The following is a 12,460-nucleotide window of genomic DNA, read 5'->3' as shown; positions in this document are numbered from 1 at the left end:
GTGAACTTCATTCAGGGTCATGCACTTAATCATCGCCAGTTCAAGGCGTTTCTTGAAGAAATTGATTCGGATTTCTGTGACTTGTCTTATCACACGGCGGTGAGGTGGCTCAGCTGCGGTAAAGTCTTGTCTCATTTTTATAAGCTGAGAAGAGAAATAGATATATTTCTTATCGAGAAATATAGAGCCGATCCACTTCTGTCGGATCAAACCTGGTTGTCAATTTTGATTGACATCACATCCCACATGAATGAATTGAACTTGAAACTTCAGGGGGAGAATAACCTTGCCTGTGTTCTCTATAGAATCATTAAAGGATTTTGGAGAAAGCTGTCATTGTTTGAAGCACATTTGGAAGGAAGAAACCTCTCTCATTTTCACTGTTTCAATGAGTTTCGTGCTGGAATCACAGAAGATGTCAACCTGGAGTTTCAGAAAAAGATTATTGGTGATTTAAATAAGCATTTTTAGAGAGATTTTCGGATCTCGACAGAATCTAAAGTGACATTCTCCTTTTTCAAAATCCTTTTGATTGTGTCATTGATGACGTGCCAGTGGAACTTCAGCTGGAGGTCATCGATTTGCAAGGAAATGACTTGTTGAAAGTAAAACACAGAGAGGGACAACTTATTGCATTTTACAGCTGCATACCTGAAGATGATTTTCCAAAGCTGAAGCAGTTCGAATCTGGTATGGCATCAGTGTTCGGAACAACTTATGTTTGTGAACAAGCATTTTCAAAAATGAAGTATGTGAAGTCGGTACATAGATCAAGGTTGACTGATGAACATTTGAAAGCAATTCAAAACCGAACATTGAAGATATTTTGAAAGTCAAAAGCCAATTTCATAAATCTCACAAACTTTTTTGCGGCTTAGTGAAATTCAGATATGTACTCATTACGTGCGATGTGACAATTGTTTTTGCTAATGTCACCTTCTTTGATAACCTTTTGGTAAATACATATGTTGGCTGTATTTGTTTTTTTATTATATGTGCGTATTGCATGCTACTCCCATATGGCTAATGTGGCATCATAAACTTAGTGTTAAGTCTTTTACAGAGAGCTTTCGTTCTAGTTTATGAATATTGAACATAATGATCATGCGGCCCGCGCTTCTAATTTCCCAAGTAATCTGGCTCCCTGTGAAAAACGTTTGGTGACCCCTGCACTAGATTATTAAGAAATTGTTGTTGTTTTGAATTAAGCACAAAGCTACACAATGGGCTATCTGTGCTCTGCCCACCACGGGTATCGAAACCCGGATTTTTGCGTTATAAGTCCGCAGACATACCGTTGAGCCACTGGGGGCAGATCATTAAGAAATTGTCAGTTTAATAAGGTGCAATTTAGAGGATATTTAGTTTTTTATCCAATCAAATAATTTGTATAAATTGTGCATTGGGTTTTAAACCCGAATTATATAATTAACAGGGCCATAAGTTATTCGTTCTTGTTGTGCGCTTCTCACGATATCCCATTGATGCAGAACAATTTCGAATGAAATATAATTGTCAACTTTATTAACCATTTGCTAAAATTGCAACTTATTTTCAAATGGTTTGTTTGACTTAACGTAAATGTTTATTAAAATATTTTTCTGCATCAGAAACCAATAGATTCATACTAAAAAGATGTACATGCGATACTAACTACAACTTGTAGAAAAAGTTTAGAATATTTACTTAATTTGACGTTTTAGAAAAAACAAACAATTTTGTAATATTCCATTTTAATAATTCAAACTTTCTCCGTTTCAATGGGATACAGAGCCGAGTTAAATGATCCATAAGCTTTATTTTTTATTGTTTTTAAACATAATTTAATATCTCGCCTCTTAATCCTTCCAATCTATTAAGTATTGGCGTTGTTTCCAACAAGGATGCGTTATATTTGTGTATGTGGACAATCACATGGCCTTGCTGCAACGTCTCCCATTACAAGGACTAACAACATGTCACAGAATAGGCTTACAAGGTTTTATTTGCAAGATTAATATTTAATTTTCGAAAGCACTTGAATTCAAGTTAGTACAAAAATATTTTTCCCCATACATTCTAGCATCATACACAAATTAAGTCGTTATCAGGCACTATAATGATATTAAATACACAGAAATACAATCTCTTGCTGACATTAGATAATTAACTAGCACAAACAATGACAACAAAACTGAACACCTGTTTCGTCTCTTAAAAAGACGAAAGCTATATTACTCTGTACATCAGTATAAGAAAAACTTTAATGGAGTGTAAAAGAAATTAACATCCACTGGCCACTGGTGTGGAATAACCATTCATATTTCAAAAACGTTGTTCGTTAAAGTATGGACATCTGGTATAACACGAACGTGACACTAAACGTCACTTGATTGCATGTAAATATAGATTAAGAACAAACAAATTGTAAATGCAAGCTAACATTATGTTGAAGCAAATAATTCTTTAAGAAATATTTGTTGCTTAAGTACTATATGTAGATGTGAGCCGAGTCTATATAGGAAAATAACAAGATTGTGTTATAAAGAATATGTAGAAATAATTTTAAACAAAAAAGTGTAGCAAGTTCTTCACTGTTTTCATACTGTAAAACTGGTCAGTTCTTGTTATGACTGAAGTCGAACAGTTGGTCCACTGCATACGTACTTGTTTTTAATTATAAACAAACAAGATATTACAAATACAACAATATTAATAACAAACGTAAAACAAACAATGGTTACAGAAAGAATTTTTGAAATAGATGTAGTGGCGAAAAAAAAAGTAATTTAAGTGAACGCAGCCAACAAAAAAATTAGAAACAAAGAATGTGCACTTCTGATTATAACCTCTTTTATTCAAGTAATCTAATGTTTTCTATCACGGCTGAAGCTATACAACCTATTATGCTATTATTTTCTTTTAAATCATATGGGAAAAATATAGATGCCCGTATTGACATTTGGGCCATATTTGTGTGAAAGTTGTAACTGAAATCAAAAGACTACGTTTTTATTAAACTAAAAATGTAGGTTTTTACCGTTTTTGATACAAGTTTAACATATTCAAGACGATTACAAGTCTAGAATATGACACGTCTCACACACAGACCTACTTCTACGGTTATTCGCTAACAATTAAACAAACAAATAAAAAAATAACTTAATATCGTTGTTAACTATTGAAATACTCAAACACGGATGTTCTCGTGACAAGAAGGTTTGAAGGGTAGAGGAAGCTGGAGGCAGGTTCATTGACTCTAAGTCTTAACCTCAGCTTCTTGAATCTTTTGTTCCCACTGGTCGATTAATACACTTCGCCTTCTTTGGCCGCTTGGAGCCTGGAAATAACCAACAAGTGCTCAGAACCAAGAAGTCTCATCTTTCAGTACAAGATGCTAAATGTTAACATGTTTGTTAAAAAAAGAAAAAGGCACATACAGCGACTTTCCGAAATATAAACGCATCTGATTGCACAGTGCGTGGTAAAAATTCCCACAATTAATAACGAGTTTATCATGAAGAAAGGAGTTTGCTTCGAACGACAGATGCCATCTTGTTTTGGTTTTTTATTACATGCACTGTGTCAAAAGTTATAAATGAACTTTGAGAATACTTTCTATCAAGAAAAACTAATAAAAATATTTACACAGGTTATCTGGACTGTTGTCAGGATGTAAGAGCGTTCAAAAACAGAATTGAAGTAGGTAATAGATTTTAGTTTACGGGTAACAAATTCCATGTAAAATACATGAGTAATGAACCTTACACTTTAAGATGTTACTAGTTCCTGTCAGTCTGTTAATTTATTAAAACTACAAGTTTGTTACACTTCTAACTAATTTATTAATTGTCCTTAGAAAATAATGAGCTTGTATTTTTATAGTCCTTACATTTTACCAGATACTATATAAAAATGTCAAAGGATGGAAAAATACAAGACAGGATAATTTTAGGAATTTAACTTGTATCAAAATACCTTTTTCTCTATATGACTTTCCTCGTTACCAATTACGGACAGGTCAGGGTTACTACTGGACTTTTCTTTGATGATTTGGAAGTTTTTCTGGTCAAATACTTCAGGTTGGTCATCGGCATCGTCTAGCATGTGAAGGTTGGGTTGAGAACTTCCTAAAATACGAGCCCTTTGAAGTCTATGAGCAAAAATATTCCAAGAAAATATGTTAAAGCTCAAACAAGAACGTTAAAAAACAAAATTTTTGTTTAAGTTAGGAAAAACAAAAAGTGCTTTAAATACATTAGAAAATCTAAAAAATGTTAAGACAATGGTGGCAAAGATGTAATTCAACAAGTATGAAAATTATAAGATTAATGGAAATTTAAAAGTTTAGAAAAAGACTACCTCACCAATGCAATTAAACGTACGTTGACGCCTATTTGGTGTTAAGTGCAAAGCTATGCGGTAGGCTATCGGTGCTATACCTACTGCAGCTTTCGAACTCCTATTTTTAGCGTTATTAGCCATTAAACTTACCGTTAAGCTACCAGGAGTCCACTCAAAAAACGTGATTGCACAACAAAAAAGAAAAACCAGGAAGAGAGTTACTACGTGCAATTATTTATAAACTTTAAACTATTAAAGAGATCCGCTTTAACAACTGGATTTACCTAACACTACGAGATCACTACTGCTTTGTTTTTGTGTTTTTTTTTAATGAAGATTCTTACACACAAAAAAATAGACGAGTATCGACATTTGACCTGGAATATTTAAACTGAATAAAATTAGTATAATTGATGGTTGTAACAACTGTCCTGAGGGCTACAAGTTACGAATCAATAGTAATTTGGCGAGATTTAAGAAAACAAGAAAAACATGACAACTAGTTTTAGTTAATCTAGATGTTATACTGCAGAGGTAAACGCACGCGAAGACTCCGTCAATATTCTGGTTTTCAGTATTTATTTATATAACAATATTATGCAATACAACATTAAAAACCGGTCAGCGTAAACAAGTCTAATGTAGAAAGTAAAACATCTTACATTTGTAAGTGTTTGTTAATAGGTGGCGCTGAAATTATTATTTTTAATGCACTTCATTTGTCATCACGAGCTTACCAGTTTATAATATTTTGCTTTATTATTTCGTAAGCAAGAGAAAAATAAGTAAAAAAGTGGGTTTCAACATGCCTTCAGACAGTTAATTCTGTGACGCTTCACGTTTAAAAACATTTTTAAAAACTGTGGTTTTAACTGTAGAGGAGCAGGGCTTTCTTAGTGACAAAACTTTTCAGAGTTAATTGTACGGCCACGAGAAAAGCTTGGGGCATTACAATGGTCAAACTACAAGACTGTTACTATAACTTGGGTAACAAAACGGGACCCATGTCTAGTTTACTCAAAAGTAACACGTTTGTTCTCAGTAATAATGATAATAGCAATAATCCTAGATTACCAGGAAAACGGATAAAATATGGGATGTTTCTATCCAACATCATTTTTGCGTAGCCAAACGTTAGAAAGCGCATGCGTACAAATCATAACTGACGTTGTATTTCACTCACTGGTAAAAGACGGTAATTTTAAATAAAATCTAGTAATAAAAAAACACTGAAGTTAAACTCTATTTAATGGTTATTCGAAAAGAGGTATGCATGTGGCAGTAGCAGGCGTTTACTTTCAAACTTTGTATATCAGTAACGTAGTACAGAAACAGCAATACTTATGACCAGCAAGTTTTTCTTAATTCCAGTTTTAAGACTGTTACTGTGATAGTAGTTGTTAGGTTACTGATGGTGTAAAAAGTTTTCCACCTTAATTAGTAGTTGTTACGTTACTAATGGTGTAAAAAGTTTCCCACCTTAATTAGTAGTTGTTACGTTACTGATTGTGTAAAGTTTCCCACCTTAATTAGTAGTTGTTAGATTACTGATGGTGTAAAAAGTTTCCCACCTTAATTAGTAGTTGTTAGATTACTGATGGTGTAAAAAGTTTCCCACCTTAATTAGTAGTTGTTAGATTACTGATGGTGTAAAAAGTTTCCCACCTTAATTAGTAGTTGTTAGATTACTGATGGTGTAAAAAGTTTCCCACCTTAATTAGTAGTTGTTAGATTACTGATGGTGTAAAAAGTTTCCCACCTTAATAGTAGTTGTTAGATTACTGATGGTGTAAAAAGTTTCCCACCTTAATTAGTAGTTGTTAGGTTACTGATGGTGTAAAAAGTTTCCCACCTTAATTAGTAGTTGTTAGGTTACTGATGGTGTAAAAAGTTACCTTAATTCTTCCTCCCGTTCTTTTATTTCCTTCAGTTCTTCTTGGATTTTTGATTCTGTTGAAGGAAGAGATTTTCTGAGAACTGAAGGTGGCCTTCCTTCTCTTCTTTCTCTTTTTACCACCACAGGGGGCAGGCTATCAGAGTAGCCTTTAGTGTGATTTGCTGGATAAGTGGCTGAAGGGCTTCTGGTGTACGTCGGAGACGCATACCCATTGTAGTTATTTACTTGACAGTTAGGGGGACTTTTCAGACTGGACGTGGAGAAGGCACGAACTTCCTTTCCTCGGCTAGCAATGAATCGTTGCATGCTGATACCCCTAGTACCTGTTGGATTTTGTATAAATCTTCGGCCTGATGGTGTGGTTGCATTAGAAGAGTTTATGGAACTGACCGGGGAAGGAAGTTTTTTAGATTCTTGTCTGTGAGCACGACCATTAGTAACTGGAGATGGAGTTTTAGCTGCTAGTGGAGAACTGTCCACTATCAGGCCTTGTTCTTGTGTAGCAGGTGACCAAGTACTGCTTTTATCCAATGAACGCACTTGATCTTGCATTGGTGATGATGTCGGGGTTATACTGAATAGGGAGTCATTTTTTTCGGTTGGAGTGTTCGTATGGTTACACGGTTGTTGTACTGCTGGACTCGAAACTCTCTCACAGTCTTTATCAGCAAGACGGGTGACCTTGGAATCAGTTCGCTCTTTGGATATTGTTTGAATATGACCTCCTGCTCGAAGTGCCATCTCGCGTTCTGTCTGTTCATCGATTTCCTTCTGAATTCTTGATGCAGCCAACATTTTCTGAGTATTGCCACCAAAATTAGGAAACGTGGCCGACTTCAGTCCTGTTGTGCTTACTGGCGAGTATCTTTGAGGGGTCTTCCACTCGTTGTTTTGCGAAGTCACTGGAGGTGTTGAGCCACGTTCTTTCCTCAGCGCTTCTTCGCGTTCTTTAACCAAACGGATTTCCCTTTCCACAGGAGATTCGTTCATTGTTTTAAATGTAGGAGTCTCTTCCTCATTCTCTTGGTCTGTTAGTGGACGGACTTTTATGTTCTCTTTCCGTCTGCTGGCGAAAGCAAATCCCAAGTTGTAGTGCTGACCACCGTGTAAAGCGTCCAAAGAAATGGTACGAGTGACATTATTTTGACTAGGCTGAACAACTGGCGATTGTCGTTCAGAAGACAAGTAGTCATCGTGAGAGCTTCCAGAACAGTCAGACTGGGAAGTTTCGTTGGTAAGGTGGTTATTTTCCTCAGTTACACCAAAATGGCGAGTTTTTTGTCGTAAGTGACGTAGTTCTTCCTCACGTTCTTTGAACTGTTTGATTTCCATTGCGATTTTTGATTCAGGGGTGTAATCAGCGTTAGAACCGTTTATTTTTGGTTGATCCACTGATCTCGGAGACTCTTGGACAATACTATCTACTAGTGTAGGTTTGCTGCTGACAGGATTATGAGAAGACTGCTTTGCTTGACCCAGAGTAACAGCCTGTCTTTCTCTAGCAAGAGTTTCTTCTCTCATCTTTTGGAGCCGAATTTCCCGCTCAATGATACTCTCTTCCATTTTGGAACAATTCGTAGTTGAGTGGGTGAAAATTTCAGTCTTTTCTCCTGTAGCTAAAACTTCGTTCTTGAGGTTATTTCTCTGTTCGATACTAATACGAGTGTCCTCAGGACGGTTTGGTACGTCACCATCTGTAAAACCTCTGTCACACAATTTGTGTGTACAAGTTATTGATGGAGACCGCAGACTATCGCTTGACAAATCACTACTCAGAGAAGAGTCTTGAGAGGTGTCAAACGGTCTTTCAGAAGACTTGTCGCTACTGTTCACTTCGGCTGTATACTGCACAGAACGTTTAAACAAGTCATTGTCAAGTTCCACAAATACAGTGTTTTTGTGAGAAACGTCTCCGTTCAGTTGTGGCTTACAAGCAAGTTTGGTTTGATTATTCTGATAACGTAACTTTTCTTTATGGTCCAGATTTGAATAATTAATATTTTCTTGTATCTGAATGGGAGAAGTAAAGTCTTGATGAGCCATCATCATCTGTTCCCAGTATTTCTTGATGTTTTGCTTGTTTTGGAGGATAGAAGTTGAATCGATTGGTTCTGAAGAGGGAAAAACAAAGTTCATTTGAAAAACTTGTAACTGGTAAAGTAACATCTGTATTTGATCAAAAATAAATCTGCATGGTTTCGTAAAAGTAACAACAAAAAACATTAACCTTAAAACGAATGCTAAATTCGAAGAGTTTTTAAAGCAATTCAATGAAGTTAGAGGATATTGTTTCCTACAACCGCCATGTATTTTTCACCCCAAGAAATCCCTACAAGATAGGTCGAGTTCCAAGTGACAGTTTTAAAGTTTGTATACGTTAGCAATAAATATTATACGAAATAACGTTCATAACAATCGACTTAGGGGGGAAAAACGAAATACTGAAGTATTTAAACCGATGGTAAATCCACAAGTTCAATCATTATAACTTCGAACATAGACTAATTTATATATTAGAACAAAGCATTCACTGTAAACAATCTAGGTGTAAAGCAAAACGTGACAATGTATTATTGAATTAATAGAATAATATTAAAGTAATTAAATGTGAAGGATCTTTGTTAATGTAAAAGTTTCACATTGGCGAAGAATATTCAAATTAAGAAGAAAGAAAAGTGTGTAGTTTAAACTGTTAAAAACACTATTTGTTCAAAGAATATTGTCATTATTAAAGGCACTTGAATTTAGCCTAAATATGCAGAATTTTATTTACTAAAACTTTCGGTCACCTCAGATTGAAAGGCGTAATACTTATACCGTGGATTTCTGTTTACACTTTTTTTTTCTGTATTTAAAATTCGTAATGGTAAAGACGATGCAGAAAATTAGGCCAGCAACTTTAAATACAACGTAGTTCGATCAAATACATACATACACATTATCCTACGAAATAACATAACAGTAGTTCACGTATATGTTCATAGGTGGCTACATAAGCGATTCAATTGAGCAAGAACGTCTTGTACACTGGTTTTACCAAAGTAGTATCATATGGATTTGGTATGAACTGAAATACTTTTAAACTGCTATAGTTTCTGTTGTAGGTTCAAAGTTTTAACAAGTCTCACAAGTAGAATTTTAGCTAGTCACAAATATATTCTGACTGTACAGTTTCATTATTTTGGAAATTCTCGCAAGGCCACAAAATGTCGTTCTGTGCTCTTATAGTGCATCTACAGCCCAAAAAGTATTGAGCACATTTTTTATGAAGATGTGATACAAACAATATAATTAGTTTCAAAAATAAGCATTATTCCCCTCAATCCCGACCCCACCTTTTCTTAAGGTTTTTTTTTTTTTTTTTATGTTGGCGCAAAGCTACACAAGGGTTACTTGCGTTAACCATCCCTAATGCAGAACTCATACTGGAAGGAATACAGCTAGTGAAAAGCATCAACCGCCAACTCTTTTGTTACTCTAATCAAACAGTAGACTGATTGTAATTATCACATGTTCACGTCCCAAAAATAACGAGTGTCACATTGCTCCAACGGGACTCAAACTCATTGCATCTCATAGGTAATTAGGGTTAAATACTACATTCTACAATGAAATTTAAATTTCATACCCATGTTGAAACATGTCGGTACTTTGCCGTTATATCCCCGCAACTGTTACTGTTAAGCCTAACATCTAGGAACCAATTATAATTGTTTCTTGAAGCAGTAGTTTGTCTTCACACTAAAATAAGTCATAAAACATGTTGAATAACTAGTGAACTGCTTCCCTCATTGTATCTTGATCTGATTTTTACGAAACAGGCATCTGTGTCATGGATGACGCGACCCTCAAACAGACACCTGATGTTTGGACTAATCAGAAAACAATATTTTTCCGTTATACTTCTGCAACTATTACTGTTAATCCTAAAAGTTTAAGAATCAAGCAGTTTATTGTCTGCTCATGTTTTAAAGATTAATTTCTCTACTTGAACTTAACTATTAGTTTAAATTCAGTTAATATAAAATCACGCTAAACAGAATATATTATTAACATTACATGTATATCAAAAACTACTTATGGTCATTTCTAAGTTATCTTTAAGTTCTATATAAAGAAACTTAGTGTTAAGACAAACTAGTGAGAAAGTATTGATTCTTAAACTTTAGGCTTAACAGTAATAGTTGCAAAAGTATAACGGAAAAATATCACTTTTCTGATTAGTCCAAACATCAGGTGTCTGTTTGGGGGTTGCGTCATCCATTATACAGATGCTCATTTCGTAAAAATCAGATCAAGATACAATGAGGAAAGAGGTTCACTAATTACTTTTCTCTAATAGGTAGGCAAGAAATAACTACGTCCAGAAATGTTAGTTGACAGAATTACGACTCAGGGTCAATTTTGCGTTTCCACGCATGCGCTAATCACAATGGTAACCTCATAGATAGTTTTTTTTCACCCTAGAATGGAATCATGATTATTGTAAGCGGCGTGTTATCAAAGAGAAATCGTAACATGCGTATACAGAGCTCTCGAAGAAAATACGGATCTTGTGTTTTAACTGTTGTTATCTCACCGATACAAAGGCTGTTTATGACTACACACAGGTTCTTTCAGTTTCAGACTATAGAAATATCAATAGAAGAGGTGTCATAGGATCGATATCACGCAAGAAAAGGACAAAAAAATTAGAACTATTTCAACTCCCACACCTCCCTCCCCCTACAGACGGTGAATACTTGATGGGTATGTTACACTGCATTTTATGAAATGCGCGATTCAATGTATTGTATTAGTAAATTAACTGCTAAAACAGAAATTTGTAACTGTAATAATTACATCGATTGTTCTAAGGATGAATGATTTCTTGTTACTTTTCCTCTTGTGACATGGAACAAAAACCAGTTGATAAAGTTTTGAAAACAATACACGTTACCATATAACATGCCACATCTAAAAAAAACTGGCTACCTTTGGTTAACTGTTTCCGATTTGTAATCAAAACAGTGAATAGTATTAATGTGTTACCCTGTGGTTTCAGAACAGCCTCGAGGCCTAAACACTTTGAAAACATGGCTAACCCTAAAACTACCGATGGATTTTTTAAGACTATTTGTGCACCAAATTAGTTGTGGATTCAATACTGTTGGCATCAAGGTCCCTAATAACAAAAATAGTAAAGCGAAATACAAAAATACCGTCATTATTGCTATTAATACCATTAATTATTACTGGCGTTTCTTACGTACTTACATCGAAAATGGACGATTTAACCCTACGAAGTTTTACTTATCTATTTGTTTTACATCAGACAAGAGATTAAGAGTTAGGTTAAACCATAATAGCATATGTGCAGTCTAACTCGGGACACGAACCATATCTCACTCAAATAGTTTATATAGTCACTTTTTATTCTTTTTTGAAAACATCTTAAAAGTTTGTTTCAAAGCAAGAATCTAATTACTTAGGTAATTTGGTAATTATAATTTGTATTTTTAAAGATGAGAAGTTACACATTGCTACACAAAAATCAGGCACTTAGTTGTATAAAACTGACATCTCATTAGAACGAAATGACTACTTTATGAAAACAATTGTTAAACACTTTTAGTCGAATACGAGACAATTTTTTTCAAAAAATGACTGGAAAATACAGAAGAAATACTTATATGAAGATAAAATAAAGTTTTGTCTGAACACACACAAAAACTGACGATGCAATTTTCCACGATTTAATCATCGTTCAAGAAAACTTGAATAATTTATAGAAATTAGAAAAATTTAATGGTGGACTTCATCACGTCATTCAAGTTTTATAATTTTAATTTTTCACAAACTATATATATTTTATGCCTCATCAAAATAACGCCAATATTTTTCAAAAATCGGTATTTATGAACAGGGATGCAACATCAAAAGTGTGTTTTAAAGCGAAAACGAGTAATCATGCAGACGAGACATTTTCCCTTCGTGGTATTAATGACAAACATTGACCTAAAATATTCTCTCGATGTACAAAGTAATGCTTAACAGGGGAAACCATAACACATCGCTCAAGGCTATTCCAATTAACACTTCACTCATATTCATAAACCAAGTTAATTTTCATAATAGTTAAAACTGATTAGCTTGACTGGTATAGTTTACAAATATGTGAATTTAATATTACTAACCCTTTGAATACCAACAGAGGCGAATTAAGTTGTGCGTTACGTCTAAAGTTTCATCACTAATGTA

At 34.5% G+C, this 12,460-nt stretch overlaps 1 protein-coding gene across 2 annotated transcripts in view; it reads right to left on the bottom strand.

The window, feature by feature from the left end:
- Positions 1-1,966: 1,966 nt before the first annotated feature.
- The window catches only part of LOC143236777 (uncharacterized), a 46,005-nt gene continuing 35,511 nt past the window's right edge, over positions 1,967-12,460 (bottom strand). For both annotated transcript variants that reach the window (XM_076475321.1, XM_076475322.1), the window contains exons 3-5: positions 6,219-8,331; positions 3,958-4,132; positions 1,967-3,319 (exon numbers count right to left, since the gene is read on the bottom strand). In XM_076475321.1, the coding sequence (XP_076331436.1) occupies positions 3,239-3,319; positions 3,958-4,132; positions 6,219-8,331 (2,369 nt within the window). In that variant the 3' untranslated portion in view covers positions 1,967-3,238. The remainder of the gene's footprint in view (positions 3,320-3,957; positions 4,133-6,218; positions 8,332-12,460) is intronic.

Source organism: Tachypleus tridentatus, chromosome 13, assembly GCF_004210375.1.
Source record: "Tachypleus tridentatus isolate NWPU-2018 chromosome 13, ASM421037v1, whole genome shotgun sequence".
In the NCBI taxonomy this organism is placed as follows: domain Eukaryota; kingdom Metazoa; phylum Arthropoda; class Merostomata; order Xiphosura; family Limulidae; genus Tachypleus; species Tachypleus tridentatus.
The sequence above is the reverse complement of the archived record's forward strand: the minus strand, read 5'-3'. Positions and strand labels throughout refer to the sequence as shown.